Source organism: Gymnoscopelus braueri, assembly GCF_963280865.1.
Source record: "Gymnoscopelus braueri genome assembly, chromosome: 1".
In the NCBI taxonomy this organism is placed as follows: domain Eukaryota; kingdom Metazoa; phylum Chordata; class Actinopteri; order Myctophiformes; family Myctophidae; genus Gymnoscopelus; species Gymnoscopelus braueri.
Genome location: NC_137603.1, coordinates 54,372,507 through 54,394,842, shown reverse-complemented (window position 1 = coordinate 54,394,842; position 22,336 = coordinate 54,372,507). Strand labels below are relative to the sequence as shown.

General features: G+C 41.9%; 1 protein-coding gene across 1 annotated transcript in view; it reads left to right on the top strand.

Moving 5' to 3' along the window:
* tox3 (TOX high mobility group box family member 3) overlaps positions 1-22,336 on the top strand; it is a 99,511-nt gene that overhangs the window by 45,695 nt on the left and 31,480 nt on the right. The window contains exon 2 of the mRNA XM_080435716.1: positions 12,095-12,163. Within this exon, the coding sequence (XP_080291842.1) occupies positions 12,095-12,163 (69 nt within the window). The remainder of the gene's footprint in view (positions 1-12,094; positions 12,164-22,336) is intronic.

Sequence of the window (22,336 nt, the reverse complement as noted above, 5' to 3'; positions counted from 1 at the left end):
AATCACTTGTCAGCAGTTGATACGTTTCTGGAAAAGAACTACTTTTGATTAAATTAGTTCTGGGGGTTTTCGGCAGGATGGAGGAGGAATGTGTCCACGTTTTCTTACCTGCTGAGAGACAGACAGACAGACCCTGACACCGCAACTCTGGGTGTTTAAAAGGTGTAATTCAGACCGCTGCTGCCATTTTTCTCTCCAACTTTATAAAATCTGAGTTCATGCTCGGCCATGCGACGGTGTACTCTGTCGAAAAATAGCAGATCTGCAAGCTCACAACGCTTCGCGGATACGGTGACACCATCGGACGACAAAGTAAAAGATTGGGCTTGATTGTTTTTCCAACTAGGCTTTATTGTGTATCGGAGGTTCAGGCTGCCGAAAGCAGTTTTCTGTTGATGCAATAAATTGGTGTTGCCTTTGTAACATTTTGCATGTGCGATCTCTGAAACCCCCCCCCCCCCCCACACACCCCACACACACACTCTGTTACCTCGGGGGTATTCTGGGAGATTTATTCATGAGAGCCATCTTCTGCATCAAATTGGTTAACTTGAAGCTAGCAGAATGCAGACATATAGAATACACATGTGCACATACTGTACCTGAGATCTCTTTTTACCAAAGAGAGATTCCAGACACAAAGGGTTTCTTAAGGGAGTTGTGTGCGTTTGTGTAGTTCTTCCATTTCTGGATCTCATTCCACACCCACTGAACCACTGAAGTGTGTATTTTAAACACGTAACCCACTTGGATCCCCCAGCGTCCCCCTATTCAAGACATGTCATATTAGGTGAACATTCAGCGAATAAGATAGCAGATCTACAATCTCGTTTCGACGCGCTTGTAGATTGAAGAGATTTCGTTTAACCCATTAAAACCGGGAAATCATCCGTGTAATTTTCTATTTTAGCGTTGGCTATTCAAAAATAGCAGATCTACAAGCTCACAGCGCGTCACTTTATGCCGCGCTGTGAGCTTGTACATCTGCTATTTTTGAACATGTTTTAAACCTCTTGAAAGTGTGAGATTACTGGTTTAGAAGAATCGGCCTCTGGTCTTAAAAAAAAAGACGGTGCCTAGCATAGAGAGTCTGGTGACCCTGGTCAACAGAAGTATATAGGCTTTAAGTATTATATATGTATTTGGCCCCCCTCATCTCAACATATTTTGTTCCAGGGACCCCCAGAAGCAAAGATTTTAGTTAAAAATGTTCGCTTTAAAAATATTTTTTTTACACACATTTTCCTGAAATAGCAGATCTACAAGCTCATAGCGCGGCACGTGATATGAGCTTGTATATCTAGAGTATCTACATGGAGTAGCTTGTATATCCAAAGTATAAAATAATGGTTAAATATAGATAGAGTAGCTTTATATATTTTTTAATATATAATTTTTATCCCATGATTTTGTAACCCATTTTTTCACCCAGTGCCAATTACCTATGTAATCCTGGGCGCTACTCTCCCTCTCGCAGCCTAGGGAGAGCCCAGAACTGAGCTCATGCCTCCTTCAATGCATGAGGAGCTATAGCAAGCCGCTTCGGCGCTGATGACGCGGAGGAGAGGACATGCCCACAGCGTCCCCGGCGGGAATTGAACCCAGGCCCTTATAGCTGTGAGGCGACAGTGCTACCGACTACACCACCGTGCCTCCGTAGCTTGTTTACCTAAAGTATAAAATAATCGTTAAAGTGGTCGAAATGATTGTGATCATGTAAAATGACACGATACTTTCCCGGTTTTAATGGGTTAAGTTATATTGTGGTTTTACTTGTATATCTTTGACCCAAATCAAATCAAGTCAAGTGTTGAAGCCCTTTTTTTTGCACACAACCTTTGTGAGCTTGTAGATCACCTATTTTCGCTATTTTTGAAAGTTTTCTCCTATAATGACATGCCCAAAATGCCATGTTGAAAGTGGTTAAAACGACAAGGTTACAGCATGAGAAGAAGTACAGAGTACAGTGAATGTTTTCCATCTGTATGCCCCCATACTGATGGTGATAATCTTGGGCTGGTGGGCTCTTCTTCACACCGGGTCCAGTCCATGTTTACTGATAGGATTTGTGCGGTTACTTCATCACACTGGAGGTGAGATGGGGTCACGTTGGTGTAATATTGCGTATTGCCCTGAGGTTGAAATAATTTCGTTTGCCATAATAGCTGTATAAAACTGCTCATTTCCCACTGGAAATACTTTTTTTGGGGGGGGGGTAAAAATCATTCCTAGACTCACTGGGGGTTAACAAGAGTGAAATAAATCTATCGCTGTAACAGCATAGGTTTTATTCGGGGTGGAAATGAAGTAAACAAGCCCTATAGTGCATGTACTCTGTGAATTCAAATGCTTCCATTTAAAAGTTGACTTACTGACTTGTTGCAGTTTGCCTGGTTTAATAAAGCTACCGACCTCTCCAAATAAAGCATGGGAACATTTCGACTACACAAAGTATCACAGTATCCTGGAAATATTATCAGCACCGAGAGAGTGGGGAAAGAAAAGTGAGTGGAGGGGGGGGGGGATTCATAATACTGTGCATTCATAGAAACACGGTGGCTTTCATAATGTCATTTTATTAACTCTTTCACTGACAGAGTTATTTCTGGCTGTGTGCACCCACTGCCAGCAATGTTTTAGATTTTCTTACCTTTTGAAGTAGTCACAGAATATTTATCTCCAGTATGATCAATCCCCTGATACTTGGTAATCACGGGAGGGTTTCACTGTGCTTCCGCAAAAAATAATAATAATGTCATCACATCACATTTTGTGGACGACGACTCGTCCACAATACATAGAAAAACACAGGAGGTGAGATACAGGTCGATTTCCCAAAGACGTTAAACGGGAAGTCAATGGAGCAGTACATCTTGGGATCACGCGATCTCCTGGATCTGTGTGCATCTGGGGATGAAATGGTCACTCATGTGTTAGAGAACAGCGCCATCTAGTGAAAAAAAAAAAAAAAAACTAAAAGTCGTCCTTGGCAGTCTAGGCCTTTGGAAAACAAGATATGACAGTCATATTATACCAGGTTGCTTATTTCTCTCACTAAACATGGCAACGCTTTTAGATCACATATTCTGAGAGGACATTGAGCAACAGCGCCACTTACCATAGAGTTACATACAGTGGCCAAACACAGTATTGTGGGTCGTCTTTAGATCCCATATTCTGAGAGTACATTGAGCCCTCATTGGCAAAAAAAACTGCCAATGAGGAAAAAGTCACGCAAAAGTCACTACTAGCTGGTCACTACTACTAGCTGGAGTGTATCTATAGACCAGGTCTGCAACCTGGTTAAAAATAAGTCGTCATAGTCGTCCTTGGCAGTGAATGAGTTAAATGTAAGATAGTTTTGCGTCTCCCTGTGATATTTAAACAGTATGTTCTTTTCACAGCGGCATCGCCATCCACTGTAAGCTCTTCATTCTACTCTGTGTAACAGTTATGGGGGGGGGGGGTAAAATGTGCTGGTGCTGCACACGGGAGGAAGAAAAAACAGTGGATGGAACGGTGTGTGTTTTCTCTGCCGTTTAGCCATGTCTGTCTGGCCTGTGCTACTCGTATTACAGAGTACACCTTTAGCCATGCGATTCACTGTTAATAAAAGACTCCTATCCCATGGCTATTTTAAAGCGCCCCCCTCTTTTTTTTTCTCCTGTTCCATTTGTTCCCGTCTGCCAGAGCCCCTCTAGCAGGATAAAAGAAGAGTGAGAGCAAGGATGACCTGATCTCAGGGAGAAAACATGCAGAGCTTAGATGTGCTGGCTTCTTTTAACCCTTTAAGACCGGGAACGCATCTGTGTCATTTTAAAGATTTCTTTGGGCTATTCAAAAATAGCAGATCTACAAGCTCGTAGCGCGGCACTTTTGAAAAATTGTGAAATTTTGTGCGTATCTTTGAATATATATATGTTTATTTTTTAAAGCTTTTTCTGCCTTTATTGATAGGATAGAAGGCTGACAGGAAATGGGGAGAGAGACGGGGGGATGACATACAGCAAAAGGTCGTCGGGATTGGGAGTCGAACCCTGGCTTACCAGCATAATGGTATGCGTCTGGACCACTAGGCCAGCGGACGCCCCAATATATATATATATATGTTTTAATACGAACATTCTAAACTCAAATCTTTGCCTCTTGAGGGTCCCTGGAGCAACATATTTTGAGATGGGGGTCCGCGGCCAAATGCATATCATTTTGGGGGTCCTTGACATGAAAAAGTTTGAGAACCACTGATATAGATTACATACGTTTTTTTTTCTCAAATTTTCACGATTTTTCAAAAATAGCAGATCTAGCTTGTAGATCTGCTATTTTTTAATAACCCAAAGAAATCTAAAAATGACACACAGATGCGTTCCCGGTCTCAATGGGTTAAAGCTTCGCCTCTCTGTTGCCTGAGCTGTTGCCTCTGTTGTTGTTGCTGCTGTTGATGTTTCTGTCCAGTCCCTTTGGTTCAAGTACAGAGCAGAAAAAAAACATCACACTGACTAAAAGTTTGTCCAAATGCAATTCATGTTCACTACTTTGTTTTAGTGACTGATGAACGATGCAGAGATCTATTGACAGGTTTCACTTTCCATCCAGGGACTCGTTTGATGCAAGGACGACGGGACCTACACTTACAGTACACAAAATGATAGAGATAGAAAAGCAGACACTCATTCTCTGGTGTCCATTCTGATGGACACCAGTGGTGTAAAGTAACTAAGTACATTTAGTCAAGGACTGTACTTAAGTACAATTTTGATAGGTCCTTTTACTTTACTGGAGTATTTCCAATTTCCAATGCTTTTACTTCTACTCCACTACATCTCGGATCCAAAAATGTTACTTTTACTCCTCTACATTTATTTGAAAACTTTAGTTACTTCAGTAGTTACTTTGTCGATTTTTATTATTATTACGAAACATACATTAACCACTTCAGCCCTATATACATTTCGGCCATTTGAAAATGGCAGATCTACAAGCTCACAATGCGTCGCATCGTGACGCATTGTGAGCTTGTAGATCAGCTCTTTCAAAAGATTTGTACACATTTTAAAACTTGTGAAATGGGACATTCTTTATAATGAGTACTTTCTACTTTTGATACTTTAAGTACATCTTGATGCCAATACTTTTGTACTTTTACTCAAGTAAATTTTGAATTCCAGACTTTTACTTGTAACAGAGTATTTCCATGTTGCAGTATTGATACTTTTACTTAAGTAAAACATTTGAGTACTTTTTCCACCACTGCCTTCTGGCTAGCGTGTCTGTCTGTCAGGGGCATTATATATCCTGCCATGTTCAACTGACCACAATCTCTCAGCCTTTTTACCAGGTTGCAAAACCTGGTCTACATCTACACTCGCTAGTCCTGACTTTTGCGGCACTTTTACCTCATTGGCTGGTCCTTTAGCCAATGAGGGCTCAATGTCCTCTCAAAATATGGGATCTAAAGACGACCCACAATACTGTGTTCGGCCACTGTATGTAACTCTATGGTAAGTGGCGCTGTTGCTCAATGTCCTCTCAGAATATGGGATCTAAAAACGTTGCCATGTTTAGTGAGAGAAATAAGCAACCTTATGGGATCTAAAAACGTTGCCTTGTTTAGTGAGAGAAATAAGCAACCTGGTATAATATGACTGTGTCATATCTTGTTTCCATCCATGTTAAACGGCTATGCTCCCTCCCCCCAAAAAAAGTACATGTCATGCACACACACAGCGGCAATGTTTGGCCCCCCTAACGAGTCTTAAAAAAAAAAAAAATGGTATCGCTCATCCAGCTCCCACTCATCATTTTAATTACACAACGTTCATTGTCTAGATGCTGACCCATTTTGGTGTGGGCCCTCTTTACAGTCAGCTGCGCGATTGCTCCAATCACACTTAATTTCATCTGGCATTTGACTCAATCGGCACGGCCATGAACATGAGCATTATGCACCCCCCCTGCCTCTCTCTCTCTCTCTCTCTCTCTCTCTCTCTCTCTCTCTCTCTCTCTTCTCTCTCTTCTCTCTCTCTCTCTCTCTCTCTCTCTCTGAAAATGAATTGAGAATAACAATAACAAGACCCGGCGCTCCCTCCCTTGCTCTGGTTGTCCTCTCTCTCTCTCTCTCTCCGCTGAGGCTGTTGGCCCAGGCTCTGCACCACCATGGTGGCGGCGATGCATTGCATGGCTTTTAACGGCCAAGATTGATACCGGTGGCTTGGGGACATTTCCTGGGGTGTTAGTCACGGTCTCTCTGAGGAGATGTGGTGCTGCTCTTAACCCTTTAAGACCTGGCCGAGGCCCATTCCACAAAATGCCTTCTAAATTAGTAGTTCTCAAACTTTCAACCTTTTTCCTAAATAGCAGACGTACAAGCTCGTGCATCTGCTATTTGTACAATAGCCAACGAAAAAATCTAAAATGACACAGATATGCTTTCCAGGTTTTAACTGGTTTAAAGGGCCCCTGACGCACAATAAAACATGCCCTGTAGAGACCAGCGAGCCCACAGAATCCCACACCGCTAATTAGCGCTGCTTGGCCCCTCGCTTCATTGTGTATCTGCTAATGAAGGTAGTGAGGAGATCAGGTCGTCAGCATCTGCAGTTACAGTGTGTATATAGAGACAGTATACAGTATATAACATTTTATTATTCTTATAATATATATTTTTAAAGATTTCATGTTTTGGCTTATATGCCTTTATTGATAGGATAGTAGGTTGACAGGAAATGGGGAGAGAGAGATGGGGAGTGACATGCAGCAAAGACCGTCGGGATCGGGGACTCAAACCCGCGACGCACTGTTAGGCTACTTTAGAGCCTAGGTGTCTGGACCGCTAAGCCAGCGGTCCAGACCATTATTAAAATGTTTTATGCCAGTTTCAATCCCTGATTCTTACGTATTCAGCAGTGTTTTGGCAACACAAGCCTGATGTGTAACATGACGGTTAATTGAGTTGCAAACTTGTGAATATTGTTGGTGTTGAAGCTCACATGGCTTCGATGCAATGCATTGTGAGCTTGTAGATCTGCTATTTAGAAAGGATTTTTAAAACCTGTGAAATGGGACATTCTGCATAATGTGTACTTTTACTTTTGGTACTTTTAAGTATATTTTGATGCCAATACTTTTTGTACTTTTACTCAAGTACATTTTTAATACCGAACTTGTACTTCAACTGGCAGTTAGAAGTTTCACCAAGAGTGTTAAAGCATGCAGAGGAACACGCTATCTCCCCCCCCCCCCCAACCAACCTGTAAGAGTCACTGCTGCAGCCAACAGAGATCTTCCTCTGACCCCCGAGCCCCTTCCACGGACACGGCCAACTAGTGATGCTCGGGCCGACCCGTAGCCCGCAGGTCCCGCGGGTTTGAACGGCGGGGCGGGTGACGGGTTAGAGATTACGACGCAATTATCGCAGGGCGGGTGGAGCGGGGTCAACCCACGGAAGAAAAAAACCCACCACAACACACCTCGTTCGCGCTCTCTCTCCCTCCCTCTGTCCCCCTCTCTCTCTCTGGAAAGCAATTGAATGGACTTGCTTGTGTGGGTGTTTTTTTTTTTTTGGTAGGTTGCGAGACGGGTCGGGCCGTTGATTTATATACATTTTTTGGCGGGCGGGTGTGGGCTCCCGTCGCGGGGCCGGATTATGAAAAAAAACCCTGACCCGCACATCACTACGGCCACTAACAAAACCAGAGAAACCATGGAGGATTCGAACCCCACTCTCTACAGTGGTGGGCAGGAACTTTTAACCCCGTGCCACCCCCGTGCAACCCTGAGGAAGCCTATTAGGTATCTGAATGTTCAACTATAACGGCGATATTCCCATTTAAAACCAGCGTGAAGCTCACAGATCCATACCGTGCATGTGTTCTCTCTGGGCCTTCCCAGAATTCCCATTGGAACTCCACAACGTCCACAATGAGGAGCTATTGTTTTCTCTCACCCTTCTGTGAAAAGTCTTACTGTCGTCCCCGAAGAAACGCAGGGGTGGAGGAAACGGAGACGGCCACGGCACAGAGCACTTTATCTCCCCACACAATCGGTACAATGTTCCCTGTGTTTGAATAGAGGGCGGATATCTCTGAGACTTCAATTTGTTATCAAAGAGACGAAGAAGGGGACAGGGTAACACTTCCCTGATAAGCCCTGGCGTAAGGTTAACCCGTTCAGACCGGGAACGCATCTGTGTGTAACCACTTTATTTTATTTTTCATACTTTTGGCTATTCAAAAATAGCAGATATATGAGCTTGTATCTGCTATTTTTGAAATATCTTGAACATTTGTGCAAATATTTGAATATATATATTTTTAAAGCGAACCTTTTTAACTCAAATCGTTGCTTCTGGGGGTCCCTGGAACAACATATTTTGAGATGGGGGATCCTCGGCCAAATACATATAATTTTGGTGGTCCTTGACATGAAAACATCCCCCAGAAGAAAAGATTTGAGTTACAAATGTTTGCCTTAAAAAACATATATAGTCAAAGATTTGCACAAAAGATCTCAAGATTTTTCTACATTTTTCTACAAGCAGATCTACAAGCAGATCTACAGATCTACAAGCTCATAGCGCGGCACTCGGTGCCGCGCTATGAACTTGTAGATCTGCTATTTTTGAATAGCCCAAAGAAATCTTAAAATGACACAGATGCGTTCCCGGTCTAAATGGGTTAATTACCAGCGAGTGTCTGACGTAACCCGGCCATGTCGGGTCTCAGAGTTGCTCTATAGCGAGGAGAGTGTGAGGGAGTGCTTCTTATTGACAGATGCGTCCCACTTGAGGTTCTGCCTGTGTGTGCTTCTGCATTAGTGGCGTGCACGTGGGTGTGTGTTAACTTAGGGCACAGTCAGTCACACACGTTGCACAAATTGAATATTCACCCACCTGTTCACTTCACTGTCTTTGCGTTCCGATGGCAAAAAGGAAATTGGCCTTTTCCGCTTCGCTTGTCATCACATTTGGTGAACTTTGACCTCAACCAATAGCAGTGGTGGAAAAGGTGCTATTTTTTTTTTACTTAAGTAAAAGTATCAATACTGCAATGTAGAAATACTCTGTTATAAGTAGGAGTCCGGAATTCAAAATGTACTTGAGTAAAAGTACAAAAGTGCGCTCGGGTGGCGCAGTGGTAAAGTCACTGCCCACCACCACGGAGGTTGTGGGTTCGAATCCACCGTGTGGTGCATCCGGCTTTGTTGAGCGTCTACACGAACACAATTGGCCCGTGTTTCAGGGGAGGGAAGCCGGTCAGGGAGGGTGATATTGGTCATTGCATGTAACTCCTACGAGCTGGGGGCGGCACCTGTCAGCGGGGAGTGTTGGGCGGGAGGAGTAGGACGAAGGCTCTACGTCCTCCTGGTGGGGGCTCCTCACTGGCAGTTGTGAATTTTTGGCTCTGAACTAGGCTTTAGATCTAGTTCAGTAGGACAGCTCCAGGTAAGACCAGCACTATAGGAACTGTGAAGGCCCTCCCTCACCCCCCCCTCCCCAAAAAACACCTGCTTTGCCAACTGCTTGCAAAGCTTGTGGCTTTCTCCCCCCCCCCCCCCCCCCCCCTTCTCATTGGTGCGTAACGCTGTTAACATTGCTGCTGATTCTCTCTTGTCTCTCTCCAGGGCATAGACTAATTAATGGATACCATTCGTAGTTGATTAGCGGCAGTTCTTTCAGTAATTACATTCGCATACTAACCAGTCAGAAAGAAAAGGAGGAGAGAAAAAAAGCCCCACAAAGGAGTGTGAAGTATATTAATGCACTTCTCATTTCGTTCTGATCTTAATTTGTTTCTGCTATTGTTTGGCCTTTTTGCTATAAGATAAGAAACCATTTCCCCCCCAACCTCCTCTCTCTCTCTCTCTCTCTCTCTCTCTCCTCTTTTCTCTCTTCTCTCTCTCTCTCTCTCTCTCTCTCCTCTTTTCTCTCTTCTCTCTCTCTCTCTCTCTCTCTCTCTCTCTCTCTCTCTCTCTCTCTCTCTCTCTCTCTCTCTCTCTCTCTCTCTCTGTGTCTCACTGAAGTTATTCAGAATTCATCATATTTGAAGAGAGGAGACTTTTTGTAATCAACACACAAAGGAGATTACTCCTGTGCTTTTGTGGAGGAATAACAGAAAGTGTTCTCAGTGGAAACTTCATGAAGACACAACTCCTGTGTGTGTGTGTGTGTGTGTGATTCTCTTTCTCCTGCAGGCCGTGTAGGCAGGGGCTGCTCCTCGGCTCCTCCGCGGCTCACAGAGAGGTGCATTGTGCTCCAGGGCCCAGCTGCTAGCCCATAATTCTTCATTCTATGTCCCATTGTTCCTACCTGTCAGCATGCTTGTGTCTCAGAAGAAAGGAAGTGGCTGCCATTTTGCCAGCAGGCTGTGTGTGTGTGTGTGTGTGGGTTGGGGGGGGGGGTAGAGTGGTTGAAGGTGGGGAGGGGGACAGAAAAAAAAAACATATTTTTTAACCAAAGCACAATTTTTTTTTATTGCTTACCTACATTTTAATAGCCCCAATCTGTGATTACAATGTTGTGGCCTCTGTATGTCACCAACCACTGCCTTTGTTGTCGTCGTTGTTGTTGTTGTTGTAATTCATTGGATTTGTGGATGTTTTCTGGCACTTACATTTGATGCGTGAGCTTTATATGCAAAGACCTGACAGCCATGTGACTGCAAAAGATATGATTTACATGGATTCAGAGGGTGTAAAAAACGTTATTTACCTTTGTAACATTGGGTAAACAGTGGAGTATAAAGGCAGGGATGGGGGTTTAGAAGAACGTTTGAAAAGGTCATGTTTTTCCATTTACAAGTCCAGAACACAGATGAACATAACCAACAAAACCACATCGACGCACTGAGCCGCACCTACACCATCATTGCTCTACAGATGCTCTCCACTATCTGTTTTCTCTCAGTAACACTAGTCGTCCGCCCCCCTACCCACCCAAACAGGTTACTTGAAGTTAATAACCTGCCACTGAATCTCGATGCTTTTCTTTGTGATGCAAACACATCCTTAATTGCCATCCCATATAGAACCTGAATAGCCAGGGCCAGATTCTCATTACCTCCGCTCTTGAATCGGGGGGCCTGCATCGGGGCCTCTCACAGACCCCCGCTCTCTCTCTCTCTCTTCACGTCACAATAACAGCAAAAAAAAGTGGCAGAACTCACATGTGTAAGGAGCGCGAGGGGTTAACTCAATGTGTAAACATTCAAAGCAAAGTGTGTGACATGGTCGTTTGAATGGATGTTGCCGTCCTTTGTGAAAGGCAAGCCGCCTGTACAACTATATAACACCACCAGGCTGATGTTATCTTCAGGTCAGCAGGGGTTGAATGATCATGGTGTTTTGTTTTTTCTCTCTTTCGCTTGCAGTTCCAGAACAACAACGACTACATGAATATGGCAAAGAGGCCAAAGGAGTAGTTCAACCAAAACATTACTTATTTTCTATCATTTACACCAGTGGTTCTCAAACTTTTTCATGTCAAGGACCCCCAAATTGATATATATTTGTCCGCGGACCCCCATCTGAAAATGTGTTGAGCCAGGGACCCCCAGAAGAGAAGATTTGTGTTTAAAAAATGCTAAATGTTCAAAAAGAATTTCACGTTTTTTCTAAAATGTTCACGAATAGCAGATCTACAAGCTTGCAGCACGGCACGAAGTGACGCGCTGTGAGCTTGTAGATCTGCTATTTTTGAATAGCCAACTTATAAATGGATAAAGTGGTTAACTACTTTTGCTGGGGACCCCCTGGAACCACCCCGATGGGGGTCCCCCGGACCCCACTTTGAGAACCGACACACCCCACATGTTATCTTGAGGTCAGCAGGGGTTGATCATGGTGTTTTGTTTTTACCAGGTTGCCAAACCTGGTCTATATCTACACTCGCTAGTGGTCACTTTTTCCCCATTGGCTGGTCCTTTTGCGTGACTTTTTCCTCATTGGCTGGTCATTTAGCCAATGAGGGCTCAATGTCCTCTCAGAATATGGGATCTAAAGACGACCCGCAATACTATGTTCGGCCACTGTATGTATCTGCAACCTGGTAAAATATGACTGTGTCATATTTCTCTTGTTTTCTCTCTTTCGCTTGCAGTTCCAGAACAACAACAACTACATGAACATGGCAGAGGCCAATGGTGGCCTACTTGGAGCTGCTGGTGATGTGAGTAAAATAAATCATTTACTTTGTTTTTTTCCTTTTTTTTCCCCTCCGTCCACAACATTCCAATACCAGTGGTGGAAAAAGTACTCAAATGTTTTACTTAAAAGTAAAAGTACCAATACTGCAATATAGAAATACCCCGTTACAAGTAAAAGTCCGGAATTCAACATTTACTCGAGTAAAAGTACAAAAGTATTGGTATCAGAATATACTTAAAGTACCAAAAGTAAAAGTACTAAAATGTTTGAAAATAGCATAGATCTACAAGCACACAACGCGTCGCGTCGCTTAAAACAGGGCTAAAGTGGTTAATGTATGTTTAATAATATCACAATTTATGTATGCAAAGTAACTAGTAACTAATTTTTTAAAATAATTGTTGTGGAGTAAAAGTACAACATCTGTCTCTGAGATGTAGTGGAGTAAAAGTAAAAGTACTGAAAATTTGGTGATGTGTGTAAATAAATCATTTACTTCATTTGTTTTATTTTTTTTCTCCCTCCGTCCACAACATTCCAATACCCCCCTATTTGATTATGGGAAAAGGCAGGTGATGAAGACGTATCGCCCACTACAGGTGTAGCCAATTAAAATGATGTAGCACGCTGGAGTGGATGTTGTAGAACGGGTTAGACAGGTTTCCTGGCAGTTTTTCAGAAAAGCATTGAGGCCTGATGGCATTATCAGTCAGCATGGACTGCATGGAAATGCATCATACTGTATCTTGAGCAATTTAAATGGATGCAGCTGTTGCATTACAATAGCTGACAGTGAGCTATTTCTTTTCATTGGTGGCTTTATTGTTTCCCCCCCCCAACATTGATCTACGTGCTGTGATACATGAGTAGCAGACATTATAGATGGGTCATTTTACCCCAGTTACCACAGTACCCATAGTATATTTTCTTTACTTGTATTGTTTTATCCACTGCTACACCATTCAGCATTTTTACAACTTGACAACCACCGTTGACTTGGGGTGCGCACCCCGGACCACTTGGCAGATGTTTTGATAGTGTGAACGTTGCGTACCGTACTCGAGTACGGAACACTGCAATGTGAATCCATCCGTAACAACAGAAGGAAGTAGACTGCTAATCATATATCATTTATATATTTTTATAATGACACATTATTTTACCTGGGTTGTACCTTCTCATAGATCTACTTGAATGTTGACAAGAAATAATAATCCCGCTAGTGTTTGAGTAGCGCGAGCCGTGAAAAAACAAACAAAAAACACATGTGTAGCGAACGCTGCCGTTAGGATAAATTTACCAAGGATTAGTCCGTGACATCACTGCTCAGAAATGTTTTGCCAGCTCATCATGACCCAAAGACGTGCTATACAAAACATCAGCCTGGTTCACCTCCTCCTGAGCCTATAGCTCAAGTAACAACGTATGTTTTTTTGAGAACCAGGGTTGTTGTGACTGTATACTGACAGCGCTCCTCCACAAGCCAAGGTGACACGCCCCTGAAAGTTAGGGATGTAAACACCTGTTTTCCCCCTATGTCTCTCTCTTTGGAAGACAAAATCAAGGAGCACCGAGAAGATTCAGCAGCTTGGTGTCACTCACAGTACCACTACCTCTCTTCACTGACAGCTGTGGAATCTCAAAGCCAGATTCAGTCGCGTTGTGAGCTTGCAGATTGGCTATTTTCTGTGCGTGACAGACAGCCTCACTATGCATCTTTTGCAGTGGTAGACAGTAACTAAGTACATGTACTCAAGTACTGTACTTAAGTAACTTTTTGAGGTATTTTTACTTTACTGGAGTATTTCCGATTTTCTGTACTTTTTCACTACATCTCAGAGGCAAATATTGTACTACAATTATTTAAAACTTGTTGCAAGCTACTTTGTAGATTTTGATTATTATTACGAAACATACATTACCCACTTCAGCCCTATATACATTTTGGCCATTTGAAAATAGCCGATCTACAAGCTCAGAATGCGAGCTTGTACTGTAGATCTGCAATTTTCTAAAGATTTATATGCATTTTATACGTTTGAAAACTTGTGAAACGGGACATTCTGCATAATGAGTACTTTCTATTTTTGGTACTTTAAGTCCATTTTGATACCAATACTTTTGTACTTTAACTCAAGTAAATTTTGAATTCCGGACTTCTACTTGTAACAGAGTATTTCTGCATTGCAGTATTGATACTTTTACTTAAGTACTTTTTCCACCACTGATCATTAGGCTGCTGAGATGGCTTATTTATGCCGTGTGTGTGTACTGTACTGTATGTAACAAGAAAGTAAAGAAAAGTACTGCTTCTCTGAAGCTACACACAGGGGCAGCTATTGTTGAAGCCCCGCCCCCTTTGCATCAATACTGCATTTACACGGCACACAATTCATTCGTGAACGTTATAGCTTAAAGGAGTAGTTCACCCAAAACATTACTTATTTTCCATCATTTACATTAGGGGTTCTCAAACGTTTTCATGTCAAGGACCCCCAAATTGATATATATGTGTCCGCGGACCCCCACCTGAAAATATGTTGAGCCAGGGACCCCCAGAAGAGAGATTAGTTTTTTTTTAATGCTGTGTTTTAAATGTTCAAATGATTACCTCAAGATTTTTCAAGATTTAAAAAAAATGTTCAAAAATAGCAGATCTACAAGCTCGCGGCACGAAGTGAAGCGCTGCGAGCTTGTAGATCTGCTAGTTTTGAATAGCCAACTTATAAATGGATAAAGTGGTTAACTACTTTTGGTGGGGACCCCCAGGAACCACCCCAAGGACCCCTGTGGGTCCTCGGACCCCACTTTGAGAACCAAGACACACCCTTTTTTTTTTTTTTCGCATTCCTCAGCCAATAATTTGATGACCGCTTCATCACTCAGTAGGAGACTCTTTCAGTAGGTCAGGAGCACTAAGGTCAGATGCAACATTAATTCAGCAGTAAGTAATGTAAGTAAAACGTGGCTATAGTGTAACTGTTGTCCCTGAGAGCCATAGTGGAAACAACGAGCCTTTAACAGTGTGCTAAATATACGCACTGGTGATTCCCCCCTCCACCCTTTGCACTGCCCTGTCATTAGAGACATGTGTACCAAAAATACCCATCATCCTCTATGGTTCTGATGGGGCCAATCTCCAGTTTAGCATAGCGAAATTGATCTTTTGCTTCATAGCCTCCTTATGGCGCTCCAAAAATAGTCAAATAGAGTGTCACTGTTATGTTTGTTTTAACCACTTCAACCTTCTAGACTTACTGTAGAAAACTGGACCTCAGTTCATTGGCTCTGTACTTTGAAAATAGCAGATCTACAAGCTCACAACGCGTCGCATCGCAACGCGTTGTGAGCTTGTAGATCAGCTATTTTCAAATAGCCTAGGTATAAAATAGGGCTTAAGTGATTAATGTATGTTTCATAATATTATAATTTATATCTGCAAAGTAACTAGTGACTAAAGTTTTCAAATAATTGTAGTGGAGTAAAAGTTATACAATATATTTTGGATCCGAGATGTAGTGGAGTAGAACTAAAAGTATTGGGAATTGGAAATACTCAAGTAAAGTATTTAATACCTCAAAATTGTACTTAGGTACAGTACTTAAGTAAATGTACTTAGTTACTTTAGAACTACGGAATACGGATGCCTGGGGTTGAAGTGGTTTAAGAAAGGCTATCGTCTGTGGTCTCATTATTAGCTCAGTGACAGGTGGGTGACTGTGATATTCAAGCAGAGGTAGACACAGCAGAGCTTTGAACTCAACAGAATCCAGGTACTACTACAAGTTTCCAAGTTTGAATTTTTGCTCCGAGTGGGTGCATCCTCTGCACCCGGGGGGGCGGGGCTGTGGTGGTGTCAGGGCCACGACGCCAGGGCCACGACGCCAGGGCCACGACGCCAACACAAGCTGTTCAGAGAGCGTTCAAACCCCCAGCTGTGAGGGTCCAATGTGTGTGTGCAGGCAGCGTAGGGGGGGAGGGGGGGGCATAGGGGCCACGGGACACTTGATAAAACGGCCCCCAGCTCATTTACATTTAATCAAAAGGAACAACAGTTTCCAGTGTTACGGTGCAGATGGCATTGTGCTTGGAGAGAGAGAGAGAGAGAGAGGGAGTAAAAGGGCGAGCGAGAGAGAAACACGAGGAGTGTCTTAAAAGTGTTTCATGCAGATTTTTTTATGACCTCCACCGGGGAAGTTATGTTTTTGACCCCCGTCTGTCTGTCTGCCTTTATTTATGTTTGTGAACAAAATATCTTAAGACGTAGTACCTGGCTTACCAGCTTAGTGTGACAAAAGTTAGCATACCATATGGAATACATTATTGGATTTTGATGGTAATTCGTGCGAAGCGAAGAGAGTTTAATTGATTTATTTACTATTATTATTTTCGGTTATTTACCCAGGGTAGTGGCTGAGCACAAGTGCTCATTTTCAGCCACGCCCTGCACATAGACACACACACAGATGGGCACTTCAGCGGTGTTGTGGGAGGGGTGACCATTTACTTCCCCACCCAGATTTATCCTGCCGGGTTAAGGGAATCGAACCGGCAACCTTCCGGCAACAAGTGTGCTCCTCTAGCCGTTAGGCCACCACTGCCCCAACCTTTATGCAAATGGCCTCTTGTGTTCCTCTGAGGACTCTACTGTATGGCCTCTATTTAGTTGTTTTTAGCTTTTTTTGTTGTTGGTATTGCTTCAATTGAACTGTCTGTGTCATGTTTTTTGTTTTTCTTTCCCCACACTGTTTGTTGTGGTTTGTGTTGTGAAGCACTTTGTGAACTTGTTTTTGAAAGGTTCTATACAAATAAAGATTATTATTATTATTATTATGCGGTAAAGGTTCCGGACATGCAGACTATTTTATTTACTTTTACATAGTGGACGTTGTGATGCAGTGACGTAGTCCCTCTGGAAGTAGTTTTGAAAATGTTGCCTATTTTGCTCTGTCCTCCACTGCTCACCCGAACAGTGTTATGTACCAGCGGTGAGTGCAACACAAACCATGTTCTGTCTAACACACAGTGGTGTAAAGTAACTAAGTACATTTACTCAGTACTGTACTTAAGTACAGTTTTGAGGTACTTTCACTTAACTGGAGCATTTCCAATTGTCTATACTTTTACTTTTACTCCACTACATCTCAGAGGCAAATATTGTACTTTTACTCAACTACAATTATTTGAAAACTTTAGTTACTTGTTACTTTTCAGATATAGATTATTACATTATAAAACATACATTAACCACTTTAGCCCTATTTTATACATAGGCTGTTTGAAAATAGCCGATCTACAAGCTCACAACGTGTCGTATCTTAATTTATACTCTGTGCAGCGGTGTTGCTTGCTTGACAAAAAGTACGATTCTACAAGGTAATCAACATCGACACGATGATAGCTTGAAGATCTGTCCTCGTTGGGATGCAGTCTAGGGAGGTTGCAGGAATCCTTTTTTTTGTCTCGTCTTTGGCCAATGCTAATCCTGATCAGTGTTGGTTTGCTTCAATGTTGACATCTACCCAGTGCATGTTTTAATTTGATTTAATATGCTGAGATGATCAGGTGAGTGCACATTTAATTGACCTGAATATGAAGTGATACACGTCATTCTGTATAGTAGCGCAAATAGACAGATCCCCAGGGAATAGAGAGAGAGGCCACGACACTCCCATTGACTTTCGTTGTAAACATAGAATATTGCCTGTTATCGAATAAAGGCAGAAAATCCCAAGAATATATAAAAGAACTAATAAAAAAAAACAGTTGATTTGCGAAAAGAGTGTTTTCTGTGCTCACACTCGGAGATAACAAGAACAAGAAGAATGAATAAGTAACGTCATGTTGAGATCAAAGAAAGACACTGGATGGAGCCCTCTATGCTCTGTTTCTGTCTGTCTATGTGTGTCTCACAAGTGTGTAACTGGCAGTGATGGAAGAAGTACTCAATTTGTTTTACAAGAATCAATACCACAATGTAAAAATAAAATACTCAAGGAAATGTTCGGTATAAAAAAATTACCTGAGTAAAAGTACAAAAGTATTGGCATCAAAATGTACTTAAAGTACCAAAATGTCCCATTTCAAGTTTTCAAAATGTATAAAAATATTTTGAAAATAGCAGACCTTTAAGCTCACAATGCGTCGCAATGGGTCATTGATCATTACTTACATATATTCAAGGCAAGAAATAGAGATAATTAATAAACCTCTCCAATTTAACAGTTTTTTTTATTATTATTTTCATAGCGCGGCCACGCTATGAGCTTGTAGATCTGCTATTTTTGAAAAAATATCTTCAATTTGTGCAAATCTTTGAATATATATACATTTTTAACTCAAGCTCGTATCGCGGCACCGAGTGACACGCTACGAGCTTGAATATCTGCTATTTTTGAATAGCCAAAGGTATAAAATAATGGTTATAGCTAAAAATCTAAAATGACACAGTATGCGTTCCCGGGTTGAATGGGTGGACACAACTGTTGCAGTGCACAAACGCTGTGTCATCTCCGTTAGTAGCACAAGTAGGCTAGGCTGGAACGACGGTGGTCGTAAATGAACGGGTTGTCAGACCCGGCCAGGGGGATCAAACGCGAGATTGGCAAGCAGCGCTCCTCTCCAAAAGATTGGATGATTTTAACGAGTCCCCACTTGACGTTAGTGAGGGAGGCAAATGTGAATGGATTGTTTTCTGAGCTGAGCAGTCCATAACCAACTGACTGGCTGGCTTGTCTTATTTCACACTTTGTGTTTTAATAGACACAGCAGAGACACAAATGTATGTAGCACAAGCGCAGAAAAGCTGAACTTAACCACTTGAACCCCAGCATCCATATTCTGCGAGGAACATTAGTCAACAAGTTGCGACAAGTTGTGAACTTGTAGATCGGCTATTTTTGGCAAAGGGATTTGGTGTAGAGGGGAAAAAGGTGTCCAAATACAGAGCCAACTCAGGTCCCTTTTACTAAGTATAGAGGGCTTAAGTGGTTAATGTAATATGGGACCTTTAATTGTGTGAATTGATCATTACTTATTATATTCAAGTCAAGAAATGCATATTTACTTACACCAGTTATATAATAAACCTCTCCAATTTAACTGTTTTTTTTAATTATTATTTTGAAAATTATTGACAGATTTCAGAATACCTTTGTGCTGCCTTGGTAAAGATCTTCACTCTACTGAGTGCTTTGTTTTGTAATAATTTTTCTTTCAAGGGTGCAAAGTATCGTTTCTCGCAGAAGATCTGTGTAGAACAGAGATTTAAGTGACTTTCAGTTTCACAACATGATGGGTTTCCTTACCATTGTAATGCTATATTAATCTACTTCATGTGTCTGTCAGCCTTGGGCTCCGGGTGCAGGTGATGAGAACAATCAACATGCAGGAGATGGATATTACGTTGTCAACTTCATAGTATGATCAAAATTCATGTTCATGTGCATTCGTAATTTTATCAGTGTTGATTTTGTCGACTAAAAATATGACGAAAAAAACTAGATTAAAATGTTAGGGAGGGACTTGGAGAAGAGATCCAGTTGAACACTGGTTGCGCTCCGGTGTTGCACTCTGAAAATAGCAGATCTACTGTACAAGCTCACAACGCCTTGCAACGAGTTGTGAGCTTGTAGATCGGCTATTTTCAGCATGCAGCCAAGTGTAAAATCAGCCATTACGACGCCATCAAGGCACCGCCAAAATACATTTTAGTCGACCAAATCAACTAAAGTCTTACAGTATGATATTTAATCGACTAAAACTAGACAAAAACTAAAACATTTCACGTTGACTAAAATATGACTAAAACCAAATGGAATTTTATTCAAAAGACTATGACTAAAACTAAATCAAAATGTACTGTCAGATGTTATCAGAGAGATCAAAGCAGAGAACAGTGTCCCAGCCAGGAGCAATACGGAGCTCATTGTCGTGTCACTTTGGTGTTGTCGCTGAGAGCCAGAGATGTGGTACTGTACCTGCCACCCTCAGGTCACCAGCTCACATTCGGACAGGCTGATGTGTTGGCACACAGGATAAAACAGGGCAACCTTCTAGTTATTAGAAGTTGGCCTCTCTCTCTAGTCTCTACCTCCAGGTTCAATTTTCCTTACAACTCTTCAAACAGAAGGTGACCGTCAGTTTGTGTCCCGCCCCCCCACCCCCCCCCGGTCTATGTTTCGAAGTGTCCCTGAGCAAGGACACTTAACCCCCTAACTTACACCCACCCTGGGTGCACTGCTGGCCCCTGCAGCGCCCGCTGCTCCACGATACATAGGATGGGTTAAATGGAGAGGACACATTCACCGTATGTGCAAATATACAGTGACAACTGCCCCAAAGGAGTGGGGACCAAAATATGCTTTTAATTGGATCTATTGTTGTCTTATGTGTTGCTGCTTTGACTACTTTCTAGACTATTATTATTCCAGTACTAGCATCATCTAAATGGCCAAAAAGTTCGATGTTAAGTCATCTCTAAACGGCCATTATCGCTCTTACAGGTCTCATATCATTTCAGTTTACAGTGGCACTGTGGAAAAGGCAAAAACGCTCTGCAGCGGACGACGTGTACCAGGCTCTTTAGAATGGCTGTTCTGTTGTATCGTTTACCTTATGCACTTAGGGAATGAGATAAGATGACCTTGGTGTGCTTGGTAAAGCACACATCCTTAACAGGGAAAAGCTCCACTGCTTCCCTAAGGGAAAAGGATACTGTAACGCCACGATTGAGTTGCACTCAGAACGTATCCCTTTACCCTCTCAATCAAATTAGAGAGGTGTAATGAACTATAAATATGTAGCAATGGACTTCAGATGATCCAAATTTGAAATAATGTTGATTAGGTGGCGCTACAGTTGATGCTGTCATTTGAGTGTCTGTGCACTCTGGGCTGTCTGGATATTGGAAACTGGAGCCTCAATTCTGCCTCTATTGATTCCGGGGGCCTATTATATGCCGTAATTGCATGGTGCTGCCTTTAACCCTTTAAGACCGGGAACGCATCTGTGTCATTATCAAGATTTCTTTCGGCTATTCAAAAATAGCAGATCTACAAGCTCATGGCGCGGCACCGAGTGCCACGCTATGAGCTTGTAGATCTGCTATTTTAGAAAAATCTTGAAAATTTGAGCATTTGTAACTCATTTTTTGGGTTCTGGGGATTCTACAATGTATTTTAAATCCGAAGGTTTTTTTTTTTTTTACTTATGTCGCTGTAATATCAGTGGTGCTCAAACTTTTTCACTCAAGGACCCCCAAAATGATATGTATTTGGACCGTGAACCCCCATCTCAAAATATTTTGTTCCAGGGACCCCCAGAAGTTGTAACATGAGTTAAAAATGTTCGCTTAGAAAAAAAATATTCAAAAATGTGCACAAATTTTCACGATTTTTGTAAAATAGCAGATCTACAAGCTCATAGCGCTATGAGCTTGTATATCTGCTATTTTTTTATAGCCAAATAAATCTAAAAATGACGCACAGATGCGTTCCCGGTCTTAATGGGTTAACAAGTCTTTGTTATTGCATCAGCGAATTGGATTACAAAGTTTATTGAAAGGCTGGAGATATTGCCCTGAAAAAAAAGCTTATTTTTCTGTCTCTTGTCTCCCTCGTATTGGATGAGCACCATGCCGGTTCTTGTGAATATAAAAGTGGAGACCCCGTGATTATTCACTAGTGTAATTACTTATTCATGTCCTTGCCAGTATTCTATTCTTGTGAATTTACATTATCATTATCCTTGAATTTAACACTTGTATTTATTGTGTCAGCGCTGTGGGGTGAGGTGCTCTCAGTTCTGTACCGATTATCAACACGTGCTGTGCAGCTGTGTAAGGTGCCAATATGTTTCTGCTAATGCCATCGAGACACAGACCTTGTACATTTAACCACTTACATCCAGTCGTGTAAAGTAACTAAGTACATTTACTTAAGTACTGTACTTAAGTAAAAACGTAAAAGTACTTTTACTTTTCTGGAGTATTTTCAAATTTCAATACTTTTACTTCTACTCCACTACATCTGAGAGGCAAATGTTGTACTTGTACTGTATGTTGTACTTGTAACTTTAGTTACTCGTTACTTTGTAGATTTAGATTATCATTACAAAACATATATTAACCACTTCAGCCCTATTTCAACTTTCGCTATTTGAAAATAGCAGATCTACAAGCTCACAACGCGTCGCA